General features: G+C 45.0%; 1 protein-coding gene across 1 annotated transcript; it reads right to left on the reverse strand.

The window, feature by feature from the left end:
- Nucleotides 1-639: 639 nt before the first annotated feature.
- On the reverse strand, nt 640-23,594 carry IQCG (IQ motif containing G). Its single transcript, XM_048315054.1, has 11 exons — nt 23,506-23,594; nt 21,426-21,524; nt 19,482-19,629; nt 15,809-16,035; nt 14,611-14,739; nt 12,645-12,726; nt 6,412-6,573; nt 5,710-5,784; nt 4,101-4,232; nt 2,858-2,959; nt 640-2,383 (listed from the first exon to the last, which is right to left on the reverse strand). Exons 3-11 carry the CDS (start codon nt 19,605-19,607, stop codon nt 2,255-2,257), a joined length of 1,164 nt encoding a protein of 387 aa, XP_048171011.1. The 5' UTR covers nt 19,608-19,629; nt 21,426-21,524; nt 23,506-23,594; the 3' UTR covers nt 640-2,254.
- Nucleotides 23,595-23,729: the final 135 nt, after the last annotated feature.

Here is a 23,729-nt window from a genome sequence, read left to right on the forward strand (position 1 = left end):
ATTTCCCTGTAGGAAATCCCATGGATGTACATTTTGATCCCATTTCTCCACAGCTGGAAAAATGGAGCAGTACAACCATGGCACAGTTCCTCAGAAGTGATGGGTTTGAGACTCTGCTCCCTGCTCCTGTCCCTGGATGTGCCAGCCTGTTTGCTTGGCAGCTGCACAGCCCAGGCACAAACTCTGCTGTGGTTTCCATGGAGCGAGGGAAGGCTCATTCAGAGAGCAGCGCCCTGGGATGGGACAGTGCAGCCGAGGAGGCCAGGAAGAGCTGGATGGATGGCACTGCGGCCACAGTCCCCAGGCCAGAGTGTGTGGCAGGTCACAGGGTTCAGTCAGGTTACACACCAGTGTTACAGTGGGGATACTGCAACACGTGTATCAGACGACGAGTCCCGTGGGAAAGAAATATATACGGACCTATTCTTGCTAGATGTTTCAGAGATGTTTATTTCTCCAGCTGCATGGCCAGGATCTGCCGAGGAACTGCAGCAACCACGGGACCCGAGGGTCCTTGTCCATGCAGGGGAACACAAAACAACCAGTGGGGAACGAGGCTGACCAGGGGCAGGGAAACCCAGGGCCCCTCTCCCAGGACCACATGGCAGGGGGAAGGGACCCCAACACACCTGTGCCCCTGTCGCCACCCCGCAGTGGCCTCATGTTGGAACCTGAGCTTTAGCGCCCCAACTTCACAGGAATAGCAAACCCTGTTCCACTGTTGCCTCTGTGTTTCCAGAGCCGCTTCATTCTCTGCTGAGAAGCAAGAGCAACCCAGCCAAGACCATGCGTCAGATTTCAGTTGTTTGGTTGCATTACTAAAGTGTGCCTGGAGTTTGATGTAAACAGCAGAGCTCTGCTGCCTGCCATCTTATCCTGCTTTTCCTTAGCTGAAAGCCTGTGGAGAGTTTTATGATCAACTTCATTCCTTCCACCCAAGCAGGTCACCTGTTAACACCCCCATCACATATGGGAAACACGGGTCTGTGGTAAAATATACTGAGTCAGCAGGGCATGAAAAGGAAGAGTTAAAATTAGGAACATAAGTCCCAGTTGCACTGAGGTGCTTCCTGCAGTGGGGTGTAAGCACAGTCCTGGCTCTGTTCCTGCCAGCACCGAACTGGAGCGATCCCTGCATGGGGAGCATGGGAAGTGAGGGAATGTGTTCAGGTTTCAAGCAAGCGTCCGTGCTCCAGCAGGAACACTGGCACTTCTAATGCAGTTTGTCTGGAGCATCTGAAACACTCCCCTGACAGTCAAGTCTGCCTGACAAGGCACCAGCCCCTTGTTCAGAGTTCTGGGCCACAGGCTCTCTGCTCATGGTTTCAGCCATCTCACATGAACTTTAGAGCTTTTGGCTCAGTTCAGATCGGACATGAGGAGGTTTGGATGGGGCCAGCACGGGCTGCTCACAAAGAGCAGAGCAGACTACGGTTTGAGATCATTTCCCACGTGGGAGAGTCAGAAACCAGGCAGCTCAGCTGCAAGGCTTTGTGCACAGACCTGCATGTGGACTGACAGTGGTGTCAGGAGCAGGGATTCCCCTCTTGGTTAAAAAGCAGCTCTGCTCCCTGCCTACAGCCCCATCCTACTGCACAGTGGCACTGGCCAGGGCGGTGGGGACGCCTGTGACAGACCAGCTCCTGCAGGCAGCATGGCTGGCTGCCTTTTCCCCTTGTTCCTCCCCTTGGTCAGGGGGTATTTGGAGCTATTCTGTCTGTGCACTGACACTGTGCAGGACTGTGGGAATGGAAACCTGTGTGCTCTGACTGCACTTGTGTTTACACTGCAAACTGTCCATGTTCTCCCCTGCTGACCTGATGCCAGCACTGGTGGCAGGGAGAGCACAGATAGAGCCCAGCTGGGGGTGCCTTGGCCTCCCCACCTGACCCAGAGCCACAGCTGGTGCTTTGGGGGCTGCAGAGGAGGTTCTGGGGGCAGAGCATCCCACACTGGTGAGTTACTGGGATGGTAACAGGATTACCTCCCACTGTCTTGTTTCCATAAAGCACTTCGCAGGGGATAGAGTGTTTCTCACTGCTTTGATGCAAATCCCTTCTGCTGGGAAAAAAGGCTGTACAAGGGCAGCTTTAAGATCTTTAGCGCAGCTTCACCATAACTGTTTCTGCAGGAACTGTGTTCTCCAGAATTGCCCAAGCTCTGTTACATGGTTTATTTTGTCCTGTCAGACAGACAGACCACAGTGCCCTGCCCAGCAGCAGCCTTGGAGCACATCTGTGGCCACTTTCTTTACTTATCTCTTTGCTCCAGATTTTTCCTTCCCTGTTTCTTTCTGTGCTGACTTTTCCTTCAAATACTTCTCGAGCTCCTGGTAGGGGCCGAGGAATCTGCGGACCATTGTACCTTTCCACCACGCCTGCACCTGGAAGTGAGAGAGAGAGGCCTGAGGGGAAGTCACTTGCTGGGGTACCTGGTATAGCGCAATGCCTGGAGAGTCTTTCCTGTGCTCCCCAGCCACAGAAGGGAACCCCCAGGCCAGGCAGCAGCCTTTGGGCCTGTGCTGGTTGTGCCAAAGGCATCCACAGCTGGGCTGAGGGCAGCTGTTGCTGGTGGCAAGGGACAAGCAGGGGCACTGCCCCATGACCCCCCTCTATCACCTGGGCAGTGATATTTGCAGGAGACTGGCTGCTCCCCTTTCATTCCCATCTCAAACCTGCAGCCAGCTGCTGCCTCTGAGTGTGCCCCAGCAAAAAGAACAGGCTTTGTCTTTTGCTTGTGCCACCACACACCAGCCAGCTTTCTTGGGCTGTTTTCTGCCTGGACAAAGCCCATGGCACAGGGTATTAACTCTCAGCTGCTGCTGGAGCAGCACTGCCTCAGCTTTGCTCCACTTTACCTTTAGGGCGCTCTTCAGCTCCAGGGCTTCCCGCTCTATTTGTTTTCTCTTGGCCTCCTTGTCTGACCTGTCAATGGTGATGGTTGCCTGGAATTCCAGGCACTGCAAGAAAGCACAGGGGTGGCAAAAGCCATGACAAACACATCCCCTTAACTGCAAGGTCAGCCTTCGGGCTCACTGTGTCCAGCTGCTTGCCAGGGCAAGGCTCACCTGGACCCTGGTGCAAGGATTGTTCCCCTCTGCTGCCTACACGTCTCATCCTTGCTACACACTTCCCACAGCCCTGCCAGGACTGCTCAGGCCCGAGGGTTGTGGTGTCTGTGTGCACCAGGGACCTCCGGGGCAGCCCAGGGACAATGTGTGAGTGGAGACTTTCCCCCCCACCTCCATTATTTGATCTTTCCTAAATCCAGATGGCAAATGTTGCTTGGAGCTGCTGCCAAAGTGAAACCTCTCACGGCCTGGGTGTAATTAACCCCCTGATCCCTGTAAAATGGCTGGCTGATGGCTTCCCAGGCAACAGCTGGTGGTGAGGAGGACACTTGGTCCCCCAGGCTAAGCAGCAGATGATGTACAAACACACTTGGGACACTGAAATGACAGTGTACAGAGTGAAAAATGAGCCCACAAGCCAGGAAACACCCAGCTCAGTCCCATCATCTCTGACCCACAGACAGTAGGAATGTTTACAAGTAAATTCCTTCTGGTTTTAAAACACACATTTTTCTAGATACTTCTCTTTGTTCTGTGCTGCTGCTCCGCTGTGATCAGAGCCCAGCAGTTAACCAAGAACCCAGTGGGGCAGGAATGGTTCTACCCAGAATCAGCTCCGTGATAACAGAGCTCTGTGCAGCTGGGAATGTGTGTCTGCAGAAAGGGATGAGCTGCCTTTTCCAGTCTCAGCCTGTCTTACCCTGATCTTGCTAGAAGGAGCAGGCGTACTGATGGGATGGGACAGTACCTCTGCCCCTCACAAAGGCTGTCAGTAGCTCTCTCATTACTTGCTGGTATTTGAAAATAGCTATAGGGGAAACATCATCATCATCCCTCCTTGATGTCACAGGTGGCAAATAGAAGATGACATCTCAGCCGTTGTCTTCCCAGGACCAGTGCTATAATCACAACCTGTGCCTCAAAATTACTAATTTTTTTCCATGGTCCTGGTTCCTTACCTAAATGAGTGTAGGAAAAAGCCCAACGCAGTTTTGCATGGCTGAACACTGAGATGCTCCTGATGTCTTACCTCCTTGGCAAATCTCTGCATTGTTTCCAAATTTTCTGCCTTTAATGCTCTTAGATCATCCAGTTCTTCGTCTTTTGCATCAGTGTCTTTTTTATACTTCTCCATCCAGTATTCCAGCTTCTCTTCCACTTTCTGCATAGGGAGAGAGTGGTGCTCAGCATGGTGCAAAGCATGCACAGATGAGAGACTTGCTACTATTACATGGTCTGCTTTCAGGATGGTGGTGAAAGTCCTGTAAATTGTGCATAGTCAGTGTTTTCTTCTCATCTTGAACAGATCAAACCCCTAAGACTACTCATAAATTACTGCAGGGTTAGTTTTGTGCGGTCAGTCCTGATGAAGCAAGTGGCAGCCAGAAGCCATTCTTTGTGTGTATACAGAAGGAGGGGGTTTTAAAAAGCACAGTGTGTCAGTGGGAAAGCTTTTATCCTCTGCCTGACTCCCTACCCACTTTCTGGATTAAGCTCAGCACACCAGGAATAAGGTCCCAGGGGACAGCATTTCACACTATTTCAGGTTGTGAACTTGGCTTTGTGTCACTCATGAATAGGGCAGGTGTTTCTGAAACAGTCACCCAGATGACTTCCTCCTATTCAGCAATAACTTCTCCATAGCAACCACCATGATTGCTTCCATGGAAAAATAATCTGAGGAAAAGCATCAATCTCATTACGGCATCACAGCTGGACACACAAGGGAGATGGAGGGCATGGTCATCCTCCTCTCTGCGGGCCCCTGCAAAGCCACCAGCTGCTGTCTGAGCACTGAGGGGCTGCTGCTGGGCCGGCTGCTGGCGGTCAGCCAGGCTCAGCGTGTACTTGGGCAGTCCTCCCACTGGGAGCATTGATCAGACCAAGGCTCTGGGGTACAGAGCACACTGTTCAGTTGCTCACAAAATCCAGCACTGCTTTGCACTCAAATTGCATTTTTAAAAATCTATTATTTCCTATTAAATTCTGTACTGGCAGTGACGTCAGGTGCCCTGCAGTAGTCCAGGTTTTCTTCCTGTCATACCATTTATGAGAGGCTTTGCAGCATTATTCACTGTAAAGTTATTCACTGTTAATGATGGGAATGCTCTGAATCTCTGAATCAATGCCACAAGGACATTCATGCTGCTGAAAATGTGTACAATACCTGTGGGTTAGCAATGATCCAACCCCAATTCTTCCTCAGATAAGGCAGAACTGAACTGGCATTTTGTGTCATTCCCTCCTCAGTGTCCCTCCCCTCTGCGCAGCCCTTGGGTCTGTAAAGCTGCTGCCCTCGCTTTGGGCTCTTCACTGGGGTGCTGGGAGCCCCAGCTACTGCCAAGGAGCTAAATTCCAATTAGCCAAATACATCTGAGAGAGGAAAAATCCGTAACACCTGAACAAACAATGTCATTCACTACATGAACCCTAATTTTAAGGAAATATATCTATATGTAGCAAATCCCAAGTCTTGGAGAGGTGGGTTAATTAAGATTTGAGGATTACAAATCGTTCAAACTGCAGTGGTCATGAACCTGATACATTTGATGGAGCAATAACTGTTTTCCTTTAGGCACTAATTGATGATTAGTGTTTATAGGTTGTTATTTTAAGCATTAGCTGACAGTCACACATACCTGATACTGCTGCGTGAGGAAATTTTCAGTCTCCATGTGGAGTTGAATCTCCTCATCAGTTTTGCTCTTCAAATTCTGTGATCAGAGCAAGCAGAACACGTGAGAGACAATGTTGGCGTGTATGTGTGTAGACACCCTGCTGCTGAAAGCTGAGTAAAAGTGCTGGAGGTCTGTGTGGTCCACAGATTTTTTCCAGTGATAAAATTAGCCGAGGCAGTCCTTGCCTCTGGGCCATCCATGAAAAAGGGAAAATTAGATCAGACTTTGATAAGTCAAAAAAAGATGTTTGCAAAACCAGAACAGTTTTCTAGTCCAGTTCACCTTATGGTCACACAAGCAGCTCTATCTGCATTATCTGCTGGGGGCACTGCTGGGAGCTCAGGCTGCCTGCGTTGCTAAATACCCTTGTAACAACCCCTTTGGATATACTTCTGGGTCTGGTTTTCTGACTACAGCATTACTTTAAGCATTCCCTTAAGTCTCCTAAAGCCATGCCATCCTTGTTGCTGCTGTTTGCAGGATCATACAGAGAAACAGTAGAAGAGATAAAGGTGTCTAACCCCGACGAGTTTCCTGATCCAGTTCAAACAGTTGTGCTGGTGACTATAATGGAGAGCAGAAAGGGCATCTGGGGAGCCAGGGAGGGCTCTTCCCTTACTAGATGGAGATGCCTTCCAGTATGGGCCATGGGGAAGGGCTTACCTGGATTTCCTTCTCCAGGGCATTCTCTGCATTGCTGCACTTTTTCTGGGTTAGTTGGATCTGGAGATCTGTGTTTTTCTTCATGTAGTAGCTCTCTGTGTTCAATTTGGCCGTCTTCTCTTGGAGCTTATCTTTGAGGCGATCAATGATGTTATCTCGGTCCTAATGGAGACAAAAGCAGCACAAAAGCAAGCCTGGAGTCTGAGGTCAGCTCAGAGTTTCTTAATCTCTCCACTCCCTGATAAGGTCAGAAGAGACAAAGCTATAGGCTTCACACTTTCCCTGAATGTTGCTCCATTTCAAGGAGCATTTCAAAGGTTAGTTTGATCTATAACCCATACAGATGGCAATAAACCCATCAGCAAGGAGTGATTGCCTTTGGAGACGGTGGGGTGAGGAACAGAGTGGGACAAGAAGGCAGGCCTTCTGCTCTCTGGTCCAAAAATGTATTCAATCATGCTTAGGATAAATATGAAAAACAGCCAAATAATTTTAACCACTTAAAGTTAGGCTTTACTTTTACTAACCCCTTGGATTAGACCATCTCAGTGAGTGAGCATCTGTAAGAGGAGGATAATGTCTCAGCCCCACAAAAGCCGAAGTTTGTTATCCTAAAGTATACTGTATTCCTTGGATTTATTTTTTTCTAGTTATGCAGCAACTGTATAAACGCAGCCTTAGGAACAGGTGCAAATCTAATCCTGACTTGCTCATATTTTTAAACAGCTCTTTCTTGAAATCTTACCAGGTAGATGCTGCCCACTTCTTTATGAAAACATACACCCAGGGCAAGGAGGCAGTGTCAAGGAAAAACTGGCTATGAGCTCCCAGCCTCTCCCCATGCGTTTGCTTTGCAACAGAGCTGAGCCTTTCCTGGGACAGAAAGCTCAGTTTTCTGTTCCCTGGAGTTATCCCATAGGCCAGAATCCTGAGTGGTTTGTCCAGCTTTTGGAGCGTGCTCAGGAAGCAAAGTGCATTTGCTCGATTTGGGATTGCTGTTTTGTTTACTCCTTTTTAACTAATTTATTTGAATAACAGATAAAGGTTCATTACCCTGGGGTTGGGACTTGGGACAAATGCCTGTAAAATGAAGACTTCTGCGTAGAGTTAAAAAGGTCATCAAAGCTTCCTGTGTAATTATGCAAGATCGATGTGAATGCACCCAACAGCTCCATTACAGCCTTTCTCTTTGCTTCCCTGCCATGCTGTGGTGAGTTTGATATTCATCAGCCGAACCTCTGCAGCTGAAGATGAAATACCAAAGTGTTGGCATTTTTTGAAGCCCACATATCTTGTGTCTGAAGCACCTCACATTCCTTAGCTGTGTAAACATGGAAAAATGCCACAGGAAGAAGCCAGCTCAATAGGGCTGTGTTTGCAAGCCCTTGCAGCATGACTCATTTGGAAAAGGTTTCCTTATAAGAAGAGATTGGAATAGTTAAAAGGAAAGTCCTTCCCTCTGAACCCCTTGGCATACACAGGAAGAGTAGAGTACATTTATAAGGCTCAGGATAAGTGGGGCCCTTGGCTGGTGCTGTTTTGTGAGTTCAAAGGTGTTCACATGTTTTTGAAGGTTTCAAACACTATTTTTAGATACTATTTTTATGGCCATATCATCATATGACTGCAGACAGCTACAGATATGAGCTGTTTGTGCCTTATTAAGGTTTCTGGTCATGGCCTTTATTATCCCTGGCATGAAATTTTGGTGGCCATTGGAGGAGTTGTGTTCCTGGTCAGTAGTCATGGGATGTGAGTGTACCCCACTCTATTTTGAGATTGTCTTTCTGGGTCATAGTGGGCTCGTGTCTAAATTGATGTACCAGCAGAGAGACTGAGGGGATGCTAATTTAAAAAAAGAACAAACCCACAACTTTCTGTGGCACTGAGGCTCAGGAAAGTCGAGCACTTCTGATGTCAGTGTGTTACTGCTATCTGCTAAAGATCTGCAAACTGGACAGAAAAGAAGGGTTCAGCCTAGATTACAAAGTACTCAAGAGAGTTGGGGCAGAGCATGAACTTCTCACCAAGTTATTTTCTTTTTCATTTCACATTTTAGTAAAGAAAAAAGCACTTTTGATTCAAGTGCGCCGGGCCTTAGGATAGGGTCCAGGATGGGGCCTATCTGCTCTGTTGTTTTCTCTGTTGAATGGCATGTCTGTGGTTTGGATTTGGTCTGCGGTGTTGTAAAACATCCTGGTTAGAGGTGGGGAGTCCGGGGGCTTGGTTACACAATCCAAAGCAGACGGGAAGTGAAATGCAAAACCCACTGGTGGTTTACAGCAGCGTCTGCCTGGCCAGGGAAAGCCGGCTGCAGGCGTGAGGGCAGCTCCTGCTGCTGGACCTGGTGCTGTAGAGCTGGGGCATGTTTGAGATTTAGCTGCAGGTAGCAAACGCAGCAGTAAATGCCCACAAGCTGTGGGCACCATCTGCAGAGTGTGCTGTCCCCTGAACTTCAGAGACAGTAACTGGGAAAATGAGTTAATATTTATTCATTCGGGTTTATCATAGCAAAGGTCCACACCAGGACACGGAATGCTTTCATAGCTGATGCAGTAAATCTCTGGGCTGCTTACTTGGGATGACTTCAGCGTTGAATCTGCCAAACCAAATCATCCCTTGTGTCCAAAACTATCGGAAAACTGGCAGAGACCAAGATCAAAACCCAGGAAATAGTTGTCAGGAGCCAGTCTGCTTCACAAGCAGGTAAACAAGGTGATTTTCTCTGATCTCTCAGCTCACAGACATCAGCCCAGGGGCCTGTCTGCTGTCACCTGGTGCCACAGGAGTCTGCCCCACAGATGCTGTTTGGCTGCAAAAGCAGCTGCACTTAGCTGGAGACCTTATCCACACTCCTGTGTTTTCAGTTACTTTGATTTATCTCTCTTGTAAGTGCCACCAAGATCTCCCAGCTCTTCCACAGCAATTAGTGTTTAGTCATAAAATACAGCTGGTTACAAAAATAGCCCACAGGAGTAAACAGTCTGAGGAATTCTCCAGCAGTCCAATGCTGCCATTTGGCAGGGGAAGGAGTGCTGTGCTCTGTGCTGACAGAGGGCCCTGCTCTGCTTGCTCCCACACTGAGTGCTCAGAGCTCAAGGCTTTTCCTGGCAGCTGCAGCATCTCAGCTTGCAGGGCCTGGAGATGTGCTTGGATCCACACACCTGCTGCAGCCTGGGCTCGCTCCCCATAAACCACAACAGGCAGCCCTGCAGGCACTTCAATAAGGCTTTGCCTGCATCACTGTCCCAGCTCCAGAACACCCTGAAGGAATGTCTGGGCCCAAGGGACAGCAGGGCTGGCTGTCACCCGGTGTCAACAGAACGGCTTCTGCAGCCCTCAGCCAGCTCAGCGCCAATCCCAGCAGCTGCAGGAGAGCCCCAGGAGGGGCAGTTTGCTGGCACAGGGAGCAGACCTGTTGGCAGCAGCGCTCCTGTGGAAAATCCTGCCCCTCTGGAGCCAGGTTTGGATCTAGTGCTCCAGGTCCTGCAGCGCTCCTTGGGGCTCTGCCAGCAGTGAAGCTCAGGACCATCACAACCTTGTGCCTTCTACTGTAATCATTCTGTGCATATCCCCAGTAGAAACATGCACCATTTCACAGAATGCTCCACTGATGCATTTGTCCTCCTGGGAGAGGAAAAGGGAAGAAATATGGTGGGTTTTAATCTTACTACTAAAAGCACAACTGAGTGGTGCACTGATACAGTGGATCTGGGCGTGTTATGACAACTGACAAAGAATTCAAGTTACAGACCTGTTTTCTCTGGTACTGTGGTGCAATGGCTGGGACTTCTGTCTGTTTGGTAGCTGTAACATTACTGCTTGATATAAAATGACACCACTACTTGCATGCATGTATGACATGAGTACACCACAAAATCTACAGGAGGTAAAAAGTCTTTGGGGTGAAGAGCAATGCAGGAATGCTAAAGTTTACATTTCTAAATTTTTATGTTAAGATGCATAATCCATATGATACTAATCAGTTTCAAAACCTGCACAGACTGCTGTTACTTGTCCAGGAAACCAGAGAAAGTGAGAATTTTTATAGAAACTAGAAAATGAACACTGCAGCAGCAAACAGACCCCCTGCAGCCAAACCTGAGCTACCAATGCTGCTCCTGCACAGAGAGGTAAGAACAAAACCAGATGGATCATTTCAGCTCCTTTAGAGACATCAGTGCTTTCCAAGAGAAAAGAAAACAAAATAAAGAAGAACATTTAGCATTTGATTTGTGTTCCATTAGAAAGAAAAATGAGCTAAGCAGGCTAATACACTATTAATTAGAATCTTATTAAGAGGTAGAAAGGCTGAAAATACAAATTCACAGCAACATGAGTGAGACAAAGGCCATGTTTTTCTGGTTCCAGGATTACATTTGCTCGCTTTTGTTTTCTCAACCATGTAGACTTTTGTTTACAGGTCTGTGCATTATTACTGTTGTTGAAAGTACTCCAAAGTCAGCGAAGCTGTGTTTTTATTTTTAATTAGTTGGCAAGGTGACAAATCATGCAAGTGTCTGTAAAACTGCCTATGGGAAAATCCCATATGAAGCAAAGAGAAATTATTCTCCCTTGGGAGACACAGTGAGACACCATTATTTTTGGCACAGGAGGAAAGCAGTACTTTAAAGTAGTCTTGTCTTTGATTTGTTATCAAAGCTGAAACTATAAGGAAGCTCAGAAAAGGACTTTTAAGCTTCTAATATTTAAAAAAAAAAAATCCCAGATGAGTGCCAATCCCACTTGACAAGGCAAAACCCAAGAACTGAATTAGCACTGAAGGGACAAGGAGAAGAGCCCCCTCCCAGCACGGGAGCTACACACCTTCTTATGACCACAGGAGGTAGGAGAGGTGCAGGGCAGGACACAGAGAAGTGTGTGCAGAGTGCCAGGACATTGCTGCTGGTACAAAACAGGATGATTACAGCCCTTGGGAAGGCATTAAACCAGGACTGGGTACATATATTGTGTGCATGGACATGGTGAGGTTTGAAGAGCTCTACATAGAAGGAGAACTACCTCATCACATTCACCAGCTTGGGGAATGGGAGAGCAGGAACTTCCCAGGAGCCATCAGACTCTGACTGAGAAGGGACAGTATGAGAAGCAAATAGATCCTTCATATTTTTTACAGCCATTCTGTATTTACAATTAAACTTTCTACAGCATGTGCATCCAGGCTGCCAACACAAAACCTTCATGTTCTACAAACCAAACTTCACCAGCATGCCTGGGGCTTAAAATTCCTCTCTGTAGCCAGCGATACCCTGGCTTGATTACTGTCCACACTTTTGTCCAAAGACAAAACTCAGTGACACCAATTCTTTCCTCAGATGCCCTTGCTGTCCTCTTGCTCACTACTGAACCAAGTGTCAGATTCTTGTTCCTTCCCCCAGCCCCTGTACAGCTCTGCCCCAGCTTGCCTTCTGCTTGTTTGCTATCACACATCTCCTGCCTCAGGAGGCAAGGCTATGTTTCCATGTTGAGTGAGCATTAAGTCTGAGCTGTCTGATGAGCATCAAAGTGACCGGTGATAAGTCATTCAATTGATCTGTACTTGTGTAGCAAGTCTGACATTTCCAGAATGCCCCATATTTACTGTGCATGCACACACCATTTGCATGATGCAGACAGAAGGGCTGAAGCTTTCCAGAAAGATTAAGTTGACAGCATATGTGCAATAACATTGATCTGCCCTTGTGTAGGCATGTTCGGGATTTTCTGATGTCTGGAAGCCTAGAAAAATAGATTAATAGAATGACACTTTCTCCAGATGAAAATGTAGGTAGAAAAATGGCCTGTCCCTATGATAGGTGTCTGTCTTTCTCACTCTCTTTGGCACACTTCCTTCTGTGCCAGATGATCTGTCATGACTGAGTATGACAGAACCTTAGATACTGTTATCTGCAGATAACCTCTTTCTTACTGATTGCAGATATCTGTGCTTTGTCACTCCCAGCAGTGTTTTTGGGATATTCTAATTTGACCATGGTCTCATGATTATGAGCATTTTGATTTCCCATTTGAAAATCATCAGACACTGCTCTTAAAATCATTAGTGGGCTTATTCCAAATACAAATCTTTATTGTAATTATTCTACTTCTACACTCCTAAGTGATGGCTCAATATGTATGGACATGGCGTCTCCAAGTGCTAGTTCCTGGGCAGCAGAGGCCAGCTTGCTAACAGGCTTCCCCATGGCAAGATGCCCAGTGCTAAGTGCTCTCACCTGAAGGTCTGTTTCAGCTTGTTTCTTGACATCTTGCAGCTGTTTCTGGAGTGCCTTTATCTCCTTCTTTCCTTTTTCCTCCCTGAAGTGGGAAAATACAATCACTTGAATATATCAAAAAAGACAAGAGCTGTTTACCTAGAAGGGGAATTTCCTGTCTCCTGATACATTGTGGTAAGATAAACAGAGACTTCTCACCAAAACTACTGACTTGCTCAGTAAATCCTGAAAGAAGAGGTGCACAGACTGAGCAAGGCAGATGGGAACAAAAGGGAGAATAAGCCAAAAAAACGGGATGCTCTTGTTGGAAGCCTGGAATGGATTTGAGGATGATGCAATTCCTGTAGCAGAGAGGGAAGATGTCTGTCATTGGGTCACAGTTTCTACATTCAGGCAAAATTGCCCCTGATTCTAGGCAGAAGCAAGCCTGAGCAGCAGTGCAAAATTGTGTCTTTATGTGTATGGAGAATGTTTCTTTCATATCAGGCTTAAAATCTGCCAAAGAACACTGCCATTGGTTCTGAGTTCCATAAAGGGATCTGAGTGAAGACCAAAAGCTAGAGAGGGGTTCATCTGTCTAAAACAAAACAGATGCAGTAAATGTTCTAGGTATTATTATCTTATTTCACTCAGAGTGCACCTCTAAGCTTTTATGCTTATGATTAGTTTTAAAACCAGTAAATACTACAGTTGGCCCCTGAAACTTTGTATCCTATCCCAACCTTACAATCACACTTACATTTCATTTTCAGAGTCCTTATCTGGGTGACTGATGAACAAAAGCTCCTGATAAGGAGTCCCCGTCGTCTCACTGCAGATGGCTTTTAGAAAAGTGTATTTACACAAAACCAGGCAAGTATTTATTATGTTGAAAGACAGATCAAGTACATTCCATGCAAAGAATGTATAGTACAACAGAGTGGCTAGATATAACTGACAGAAGGGGACAAAAAGGATTATGTCCTTTCTGATTATAATTTGTCTGCTCTTTTCTACCTTTCAGTATTGGATAGTTACTACACAACCAATTGCTACTGTCATTCTTGCTTTCTGTCCCTTCCACGGATAAACAATAAATCCCTTGGTTTTGGGCAGTGGAAGAGTTGGGTTTCATACTTGAAGTCACACATTCCACTGGAAGCTGGGGATTTGCCCTAGAAGCAGATCCCTGAGCCACCATAGGAGCTGTTCCAGTAGGCTGGACTCCTGACAAATCATGACTTAGAGCAGCTTTGCTGTGCACCCTCAATGATGGGCCCGAGCTGCTACATTGAGGTAGCTTTAAAGTGGTTAAATACTTGTCTGATGACTGTGATTCTCTCTGACAGTCTTGGGATTGGACCAGAGCTTTGCATGCTAAAAAACCACCAAACCTCTAGAGCTCAAAAGTTTGAGCTGAGATGATAACAAATGTGTACTCTGAAAGATTTGGGACAGAAGAGGATCTACAGTACAGTGGCTGGTGGATTAGCCCTAAATAAGACAACTCCTCTGTCACCATCTGTGCTAACCCCTCACTTCTGCTGGGAAAAGGGAGTCTATTAGCATATTGGGTCAGAGCAGATTCTCCTGGGCATCAGACAACCTAAAGGCCATATGTTGCTGGCCCTGATTTGAACAGATTCTCTGACTTTCACTGGGGACAGGAGTTAAAGATCAAGGAGCTCCTACATCACATTATGTTTTAATTGAAGTGAGGCATTTGCACTAATGCAGCTACTGCTGTCCACTGTGGTCAAAGCTCAGGCCATTCCTAGCTCACATCAGTATCAGACCCATCCACTGTTTCTCTCCAAAGGGGAAAAATTGCAGTTTGTAAAGCAAACAGAATAATTCAAGATGAAAAAAGTGGAATCCCTTCTGTATTTTGGTTTTGTTGGGTTTTATTTCCTTTTCAGCACGTACTGAGTGGGAATGGGTTCGGCTTGCAGCATTTAAACAGGGAAGAACTGAACACAACACTGACCTGATGAGGATGTCATAAAGCTTGCTCTTTTTTGCCTTCTCTCTCTCATTAGCATCTGTTAGGGTACTAAATGTTCCTGTTTCCTCCATCTTTTTAATAGTGATTGTAATTACATCACTTGCATACTGCCTGCCAGGAAGAAAAGGAACACAACAATACTTTACAGGTGCTGATAGTACAGTGTCTAGCACTTTTATCCATTACTGTTTACAGTAAAATGTAAGGAAATAAAAGATCCCTTTTCTGGTCTTATGTCCTATCAAACCCAGGAGTGCTTCTCCCATGGTATCTGCTTATTGTACGTCCGGAGAGCTCTGTACTAGGAGTTGGTTGAAGCTTATAATTTAAAAATGCTGCCCTGCATGCTACTCTGGGAAATTGCAAAGAGGCACAAACATATCCGTGCTGTGCCAGACAGTGTTGCCATTAGGAAGAAGGCCACTGGCCTGCAGTAGTGATGACAGGTGGATCTTGGAAAATGAGATTTGGGGATGCAATACGTGGGCTTGTCCAGTTTATTGAATGTCATGATGCATGTGGCATTTACATTTTAGCTGCATTTGCCTCATTTGTGTTAGAATTTTCTTTAAGCCTTTTGTTGAAATGACATGAAATGAGAGAAGCCAGGATGCAGAAAAACGCATACTGAACATTCAGCTCTATAATCTCTTTCAAACCAAAGGCTGCTGGTATTTCTGCAAATCAAGGCACTGGATTAGGTGAATAAAGTTCGTTTTAAAAAAGAAAGAAAATCTTTAGTCTTTATATACATTACCTGTTCTATAATGGCTATAACTGCCACAGAAGCTGTGTGCCCTGCAGAATGACTGAGTTCAAAAACAAGGCTCAGATCTCCCTTTGCCTGTGAGACCTGCTAAGGGAATCTGACTCCAGGTACCAGAACATGAGCACTGATTAGTACCTGGCATGATTTCCACCCAGGCAACCATTATCAATGAGGTATGTTTTACAGCTCCATTCAAAATAAACTGCTGGTCATTAGGTAGCATCCAGAGGCAAGCAAAGGCCAGAACTAGATGGCCTATGAAGGATACTACTGCTACCCTTAAAGGAACTCCTTCCAGACAGACATTGATGTACTCTGGCAGTGGGAGAGCGAGGAATTTGCATTTTTGCTTTCAAGAGATAGACTGAGAACTTTACAGCTTTAACCATCCCCAACAGGTGCTTCACTCACCTGTCAGCATAAATTTTTCTGAGCTTCTGTGCAGCCCGAGTGGGGCATTTCTTGGAGCTTTTGGAAGGATGACGGGTGTTTTTTTGATCTTCAGTTTTCCCCTGCTGCTGCTTGTGTTCAGTGCTTTTCAGGGTCGTGGAGGTAACTGTTTTCCCACTCTCTTGCTTTGCTGATGTAAGCTCTGGGGAGTTAATATCCAGCTCCTCCTGGATCATTTCTTTAATTTCCTGGATGGGAATGAAAGGGGATAAGGAAAATAAGAGAATAAGGGAAGAGGGAAAAGGGAATAAGAGGGACCTGTTTGTACATTACACAGCAGAAATAAACCCTCTGCAACATTATGTGAGAGAAGGAAAATGAGTAATAAACTAGAATGAAGCTATACTGAGAGTAGCTGATAGTGCATGTTACATCCTGCAAAGAGTGGAAGATCAGAAACATTTATGTTGGTCAGTTTTGAGCACACAGTGTAGTTCATTGAAGTTTATGGGCTCAAAACTCCTAAAGTGACAGGATTAAAAAAGGCCTAAAAAGGTGAATTCATCCAGTCCAAGAGATGATTGTTCAGATTGTTCTTAATCTGACATGTTCCAAATGACCTCCAGCAATGGAGACTACACACCCTCCTGTCAGTGCCAGCACCTCACAACTTTCTTTACCATAAGAAAGTTTTGTCACCTCAACAGCATTTGAACCCCTGGCTTGTTGTCCTGGTCTCTGTAGGCACAGCAAACAAGTCATTCCCTCCTTTTTTTGCACCAGTTTTTATGTACTGGAAGATTGTTAGCCTGTTTCTCCTCCTTCTTCTCTCCATCTTAGACATTTCCCACTGCCTGTCACCACAACCTTTCCCTACAATATTATTGTTATAACTAGAGCTGTGTGGAAATAAAGGTGATAGACTTTCTGTCTGCTATCTGCTTAGCAGGTTTTTTGAGACTAACAGCAGAGAAAATGTAACATTAATTCAAAGGAGAAATTCAAAATACTGGCGGCTCTCTTCTTCATGGAAAGGTATCTTGTGATTGAGTACAATTTCATTCAAAAAGCAAAAGCCCCCAAAAATACAAAAGCACACTATAAAATCAGCTAAGCTCTTGCTTCTAGGAATTTCTCTGCTTTATGTGTCATGGATAAAATGCAGGTGTATACACTGGGACATTAAAAGGGCACATTTTCTTGCCTGCTTACCAGCATTTCTGTGGCTGAACACTTCATAACAGCACTGCTGACTCCAGCTAACACAGTCCCTGCCAGCCCCATCCCAGTCTGCAGCTGCCTGCTCCCCACCCCAGCTGCTTGGGGAAGCGGACAGAGAACTCGCTGTGATGAAACATTTTCCAGCAAAAAGGAAAAAAAAAAGTTATTTTTAGCAGCACCAGTTCTCAGTCCAGATCCTTCCACAACCCCACACACATTTGTGCCAGCAGAGCAGAGTGGGCAGAGCAAAAACAAGTGGTCAGGGCAGCAGCTGTGGATGCCAGGAGTACTTCCAAGAAGTTACTTGTCATGCAAGTCAAGCAAGGCTCTGTCAGTTGTCTAAGGTGCTGGTGCAGTTAGTGAGGGCATTGCAAGGGGCTGCTTCATGCTGAGTGTTTTGGACAACTCTGGATTGGGATGGATCAGCCTCTGGCAGTGTCTGACTCATCAGTGACTAGAGAAGGAGACTAAGTGACTACATGCTTAATTTTTGGACTGTTAAATTTACATTAAACAAATCACATGCAAAGTATACACAGACCAATGAAAATTGCATTGTTAATTAGTAAAAAAAGGGCTTAAATAGCTGGCTGGTGATGGCTGTACTTCAGAAAGAACTAATTTTGGCAAACAAACTGTTTTAGTATCATGTAGATTTTATGAATGTTCTGGTATATGTTTTTTAATGTCTGGAAAAGTTCAAGACAGGCAATAACTGGGTTGTCTGTAAACAGTAGGAACTTACACACTAATCATCAACAAATAAGTATGTAAAAGCAAGAAGTTTGAAAAGTGCATGTGTCACCATCTGTGTAGTCTCCTAAGTGCTTGTCTGTTGCCCAAAATTCAGCAAATAGAAAGGCTGCCTCCCTCTACGGCATGCACTATGTGAAGCAATGTGCAAGAGCATCCAACCTGGAAAATCAGTGAGGTGCTGGCCAACATTGTGATTAATCCTCTCAAAAATGTCATCGGTTGAAATTTAGATCTCAGTCTTTGAAGATGCTGTTGATTTGTCTGACTGACAGAGTTCCAGGGTGCTTTGTAAATACAGATCTTCTTCAAATACAGTGAAACCAGCCAAATGTAAACTGAGAAACAGGGAGGAGTAGAAAATTACAGAGCACCATAGTTAGCAAGTAGCCTCCCTAAGCCATTTTCTTGTTTCTAATTGTTTCCTTCTCGATTTGTTCTGACATCTTTAAGAACACAAGTAGGGTTTATAACCTGTGAGAAAGTTGTGTTCTAAGAAGTGACTCGGTGAAAAAGAGCCTCTGTGATTGAAGAGAAAAGTGAAGGTGTTTTCTCTATAATTTAAGTGTACCTTCGTTAGGTTTATCACCCTGAGTCTGTGTGGCTGAAGAGGACAACTCCTGCTGTCCCAGAAATATGCTCTTTCTCTGTGTTTTGCTGCTGGCACATAAGAAAGGGAGAAGCATCCTCTGGGATGAGGCCAGCTCCCAAGAGTCTTTCAGGGGAACAGTGCCCTCTATGGCACAGTCTCAGCATCGTTCCCGCCCTGAAATTCACTGTAACTCCAGCTGCTGCTGCTGCTTTGCCCATGGGCTTTTTGAAGAGGTAATATGGAAAGGAAACACGTAGAAAAACATGATTTTCCTTCCTCTGGCATTCTTAAGTGGTACATTAGACAGAGTGAGCGTCTTTAAATGTCAAAACTCAGATCTCAGTTTTTATTTCCATCCTGGTTGTGTATTTTTTTTCATGAGTTCATCTTAAAAAGGCTTCAAACCTGCTAAAACTGGAAAGAGCCTGCTGTGTCTTTTATAGTCCACAGTACGTAGAGCCATTTACCCCTCAGGATGATCCCATCCTGATTCCTGTGTCTTAACAGCTACCAGAAATGTCACAACACCTTCCTCCACTGAGGAAATGCCTGAGCATTAGGAATTCTTCTCTGTTCTTCATATCTCTGCCCAATTGTCTTAGTTATGATGCCTATTAGAAATCAATTATAATTAATGATCACTGAGAGAGGGTAGTTACTATATTTTGAGGTGCATCTTTCTTGATACATTGTGGGAACAAAAGGAACTTTGGCATGGACTTAGAGAGGAACAGAATTTCCCTGGTTTTGAGTACTTTGAAATAACCTATACATTTCTATTTTAAAAAGAGCTGTGTATCTATATAAGAACCTACAGATGTTTTGCTTCCTTTTCCCCAATTCTTTACTTGTTGTCTACCCACGGAGATTTTAGAATTATAATCTCAGGAACCTCATCTTGGATCAGTAGTGTCCTTTGCACAAAGCCTTGACCAAAGCTTCTCAGTGATGCTGCAGTACAAATATTAAAATTAGGTCACTTTTATTGTGTTTCTTCACTCAAGAGTCATGGAGCATTTACAGAAAATATATTTGAGTTAATTTTTTTAAAATGCTGGTAAAAGATATAAAACCAAGACAAAGAAAAAAAAAGATATGATATACATCTTTTTAAGCAGTGGCACATACATGGCTGACTTGTGTCTTGTCCTCATGTGAAACTGGCGTGATATATCCAAGAATTGCAAGTTGATCCACACAGTTCTCCAGCACAGCACTAAACATCAGAGCTTCCAGATGAGTGATTTTTTCCATTTGTTTAGTCTCTGTGCTCTTGCTAGGAGGAACAAAGATAAAAGATACCAATCAAAAAAATGCTATGGTGTTAGTAATGTCAGTAACAGTAGATGAAACTAAAGGTAGACCCGAAATAGCCTTATTTGCAGCCTTACATATACTTCCCTGGCTTTGTTTATAACCTTCCATCCACTGTTTATAAGAGGAGATGTGCTCTGCTAATGGCTGCATTCAGGGACAGTGGGAATGTTTAGCTTTTGCAAAACAAAGAGGTCCTGGTCCCTCCTACAGCAGATCTGGGTAGACAGGCTGAGAAAGGAATGAGTATGGAGGGCACAAACTGGGTGAGGTGCCTCATTATTCAGTTCAGCAGGGAGCAATGGTTCATAGTGGACTTTGGGAAACAACAGAAGAGCCTTTTTAAAAGAAAAAAAATAAATCCATATCTTATAAAGTCTCAGATGGTGAACCTTCATGCTCTAATCATTCCTCAGTGTTAATGTGTAGCCTTCACACTTCTATGATCCCAGTCCCCTCTCAGTAGGAACTGTTACCATCTTAAGATGCTGAAAGTTAAACAAGAACCAATACCTGGACTAAGTAAACAATCTTTAACTTTCTGTATTATGTTATTTAAACTTGCATTTCAAACATGAAACTGCTCTGACATATACTTAAGCACTCCTTTGCCTACTTACAGTTGGAATATTGTAAAAGTATATATAAGGAAAGGTGGAAATTCACTATTAATCCAAAAGTACCTAAGAAAACACTTGCACAACAATGGAGAATTTCTCTGAAAATGTCAATGTTTTGATACGCTATTGGACAATCCCTCCAACCCTGTACATACAAACCAGGTATTTCTTGTACAACACGTAGCACAACTGCAGTCTCAGATGGGTGAGATCCTGAGGGTCATTGCAATGGAAGTATCAACAGCCACTAACAAAATCTTAATTTGGCTGCTCTATCTACAACTGGATTTGTGCCATCTGTAAAACGCTTGCATAAGCATATCCTAAGCCTGCAAAATATTACAGTCCAACCTGTAAGCATGTCAAGGAAATACATCGGACAGTCCCTGTTAGGAAAAGACATGGCCATATTCTATAAAAATCAAAGAGGCTTGGATGCAGCTGTGCTCTGGATCACTGGAAATCAGTGATATTTCATAAGCAAGTGTTTTAAAAAATGCGTAATTGCTATAACCTCTCTGAAGCTGTTATCATTTGTCTTCCTCCTTTTTTGTTGTTTTTGTTGAAGAAAATATGTAATTTACAGTTGGACCATGAAGTTAATTTCACTTGGCGGTAAAGAAAGGCCACTTTTAAGTGCAGGCTTATTTGATGTCTGTTAGTACAGAATAGGTTAGCCAAACAAAAATAACTCAGATTTCTCACATTTATTTCCTGGTGTCCCTGTCTGCTGCAGGAAGCTGTCTAATGCAACATGTGTTGAAATGTGCTGTAAGAGGACATGGCTCTCCCTGGGGATAAGATTAGAAACTGTGCATGGGGTAGTGACTGGGATTGCTCTCAGTAAATCCATAGGAAGAGCAGATACCAGGGAGAGACAGAGGTATTTAAATTAAAGGATAATGCTGCTCTGGGTCAAAGGAGAGTAATTTCCTCTAAGCCAGGCAATTATGATAAGGTTTCTATCTCCTGAATGGATGAAAATACAGAACAGCCTTTCAGACAAGGTAATGGTAGAGGCACCCTGATTTATTTCAAGAAGCTTGTTTAAATCATGGCAGGAAAAGATAACAGCAAAGTAGTGATTCTGAATATTATCAATATGTTCACTATACTTGTATTGTTTGTACCCACGTACCTAATTAATTCCTCTGAGCAGGGCTTTTGATGGTCACCTAGGACGAAGAAGGAACTGATTTCATCCCTTTGCTTCTGAGGTTTTTTTTCTCTCTTTTATCTTAATTATAAAAAAAAAAAGTAACAACTTCAGATAGGAATCTGATAATAGCATTAACAAAAAAATAGCAAATAATCTGTATAATACACTAAACCCATCACTTTCCTTTTCAACCTTAAAATCAATAATAGAAGTGGAGATGCAGTGTTTTTACATCAAGAAAGTCAGACAGTGTCTCCAGTCAACAAGCACTAATAAAATATTTTTCAATGTTTTACCCATTTTTATCTTTTTCAGCAATCCATGATCCATATTTTGAGTCTAAACAACCTAAAAATAATCTATTACATGTGGAGTTCTAATGCTAAAAATATGGTGAAAAAAGATGTGTTGGGAGATAGCTGTGACAGATGATTACAGCGGCATTTTTGGAAGAAGAAATAACACATACAGCTCTCATAGGAAAAAGGGACTTATTTGGAAACAAAGGAGGATGCAACAGCTTTTCCTCTTTTCCATCAGCAGCTTCTGACCAGGAGAGAATTAACTCGGGATATTAATATGTTTTAAGAAAGCTGGCAGCTGGAATGTTTCTCTAAAGCTCCTTTGCTGCTTTGCTCCTCCTGTATATCTTCTCTTATATCCATATCCTTGCTCAGCAGATCCATGTGCCAAGCCAGTAAGGCCTGGGCTTATGTTAACTTGGAATTGAGAAGGAAACCACTGTCTGGGGCATTAGGAAACACTACAAATATGAGCTGCTTGCTCTGGATTTTAGTGTCAACACAGTGCCCTCAGATCATCCACTGGCATCGCCCTTCATTGCTGTGTTTGCTGAACTCCCTCATTAAACTCTATTAATAATACTTTAAAAAAAAAAGCAAAAGAAAAAAAAGGGAAGAAGTATGTGAAGGATTCAGCTTTCCCCATGAGTTTTGGTTGACATTCTTTCCCTGCTGATCTAAAGGGAAAGAAAAACATATCAAGTAATAATTTTTAAAACAACTGTATAAAAGGTCTGGCTTCCTGTTCCTCTGGGGATTGCAACTCCCTCTGCTGTGTGAGAGTTCTGGATGTACATTTCTCCCACTCTGCTGCCTGATAAATGAAAATGGATTCAAGAGCAGCATTTTGTGCAGCATTCCTGGTAGTCAAACAAAGAGACTCTGGTTAATTCCAGTGAGAAAATGCATAGCTGAGAATGTCACATCTCCTTTAGCTCTGTTTGGCAAGTGATTGGCAAAGAGAAATTCTGAATATCTACAGGAGCAGCAGCTGAGCCAGAAATCACAAATAGCTTCATTTTTACCAAAGAAAGGGCTCTTGGAAAGCAAAATAGGTGTGGCCTTACACAACTCTGCCTCCTGCTAGAAATGTTAGAACAGCAAGGTGCTGATTTGGGGGAAAAAAAAGGGGCGGGCAGGGGGGAAGGGGCAAGAAAAGGAGAGGAAAGGGGAGGAATGGAGAGAGGAAGGGGAAGAGGAAGGGAAAGGAAGGTATGGGAAGAGAAGGAAAGAGAAAGGGAAGAGGAACATCAAGGTTCCTCAAGGTTTCCCTTCCCCTCACCTTCCTTCCCCTAAATCATTTTAAGTGCTCTGAAAATGCACCTGAATTTCTGGCAATGTGAGGGAAGTGACAGAAATCAGGAGCGAATAACCCTGACGTGGGCAAATAGGCAAGTACACGCTTCTAGATCTTAGTTAGGAAAACACAGGAATGTGAGACTTGGTTACAGGGATTTCAGTGTCGAAATATGCTTTTTGTCTCCAAGGCGATATCGGGAGTAAAATAAATGTCGAGAGGATTCATTGATTCAGGGTGAGAACTGAGGACGACGGGCAGGGCCCGGAGCCCACCCCGAACACCAAGGGCTGCTCTTCCCCTCCGCGCTGCCTCTTCGGGCTCCTCGGCTCGTTCCACCGCCGCGGCCGGTTTTCATTCGCCCTGCCCAGCCCGGCCCGGGCTCCCCTCAACCTCCCACCGGAATTTGCCCTCATTTCCCCCGGTCCCCGGTCCCGGTCCCGGTCCCGGCTGCCCTCACCGGGGTGCGCCACCCGTCTCCATGGTAACCACCACGCTCTGGGGCCTCGTGGGGTTGCCCAGCGGGTGCCTGCGCGGCGGGGCCGGGGCCGCCCCTCCCGGGATCGCTCTTCCGGGGATCATCCCCGGGGAACGCGGGGACGGGACACGGGGCGCTGCGGGGACGGGACACGGGGCGCTGCGGAGACGGCGCGGGGCCGCTGTACCCCCTTCACCGACTCGGTG

Source organism: Corvus hawaiiensis, chromosome 10 (assembly GCF_020740725.1).
Source record: "Corvus hawaiiensis isolate bCorHaw1 chromosome 10, bCorHaw1.pri.cur, whole genome shotgun sequence".
Lineage (NCBI taxonomy): Eukaryota > Metazoa > Chordata > Aves > Passeriformes > Corvidae > Corvus > Corvus hawaiiensis.

What these genes read in the sequence shown, in the direction of transcription:
- IQCG (XM_048315054.1), bottom strand. Translation starts at nt 19,607, where the DNA reads ATGGAAAAAATCACTCATCTGGAAGCTCTGATGTTTAGTGCTGTGCTG. An exon ending in ACAAGACACAAGTCAGCCAT is followed by an intron (nt 16,036 to 19,481) that starts GTATGTGCCACT and finishes ATTCCCATCCAG; the next exon opens with GAAATTAAAGAAATGATCCA. An exon ending in AAGCTGAAACAGACCTTCAG is followed by an intron (nt 6,574 to 12,644) that starts GTGAGAGCACTT and finishes TGTCTCCATTAG; the next exon opens with GACCGAGATAACATCATTGA.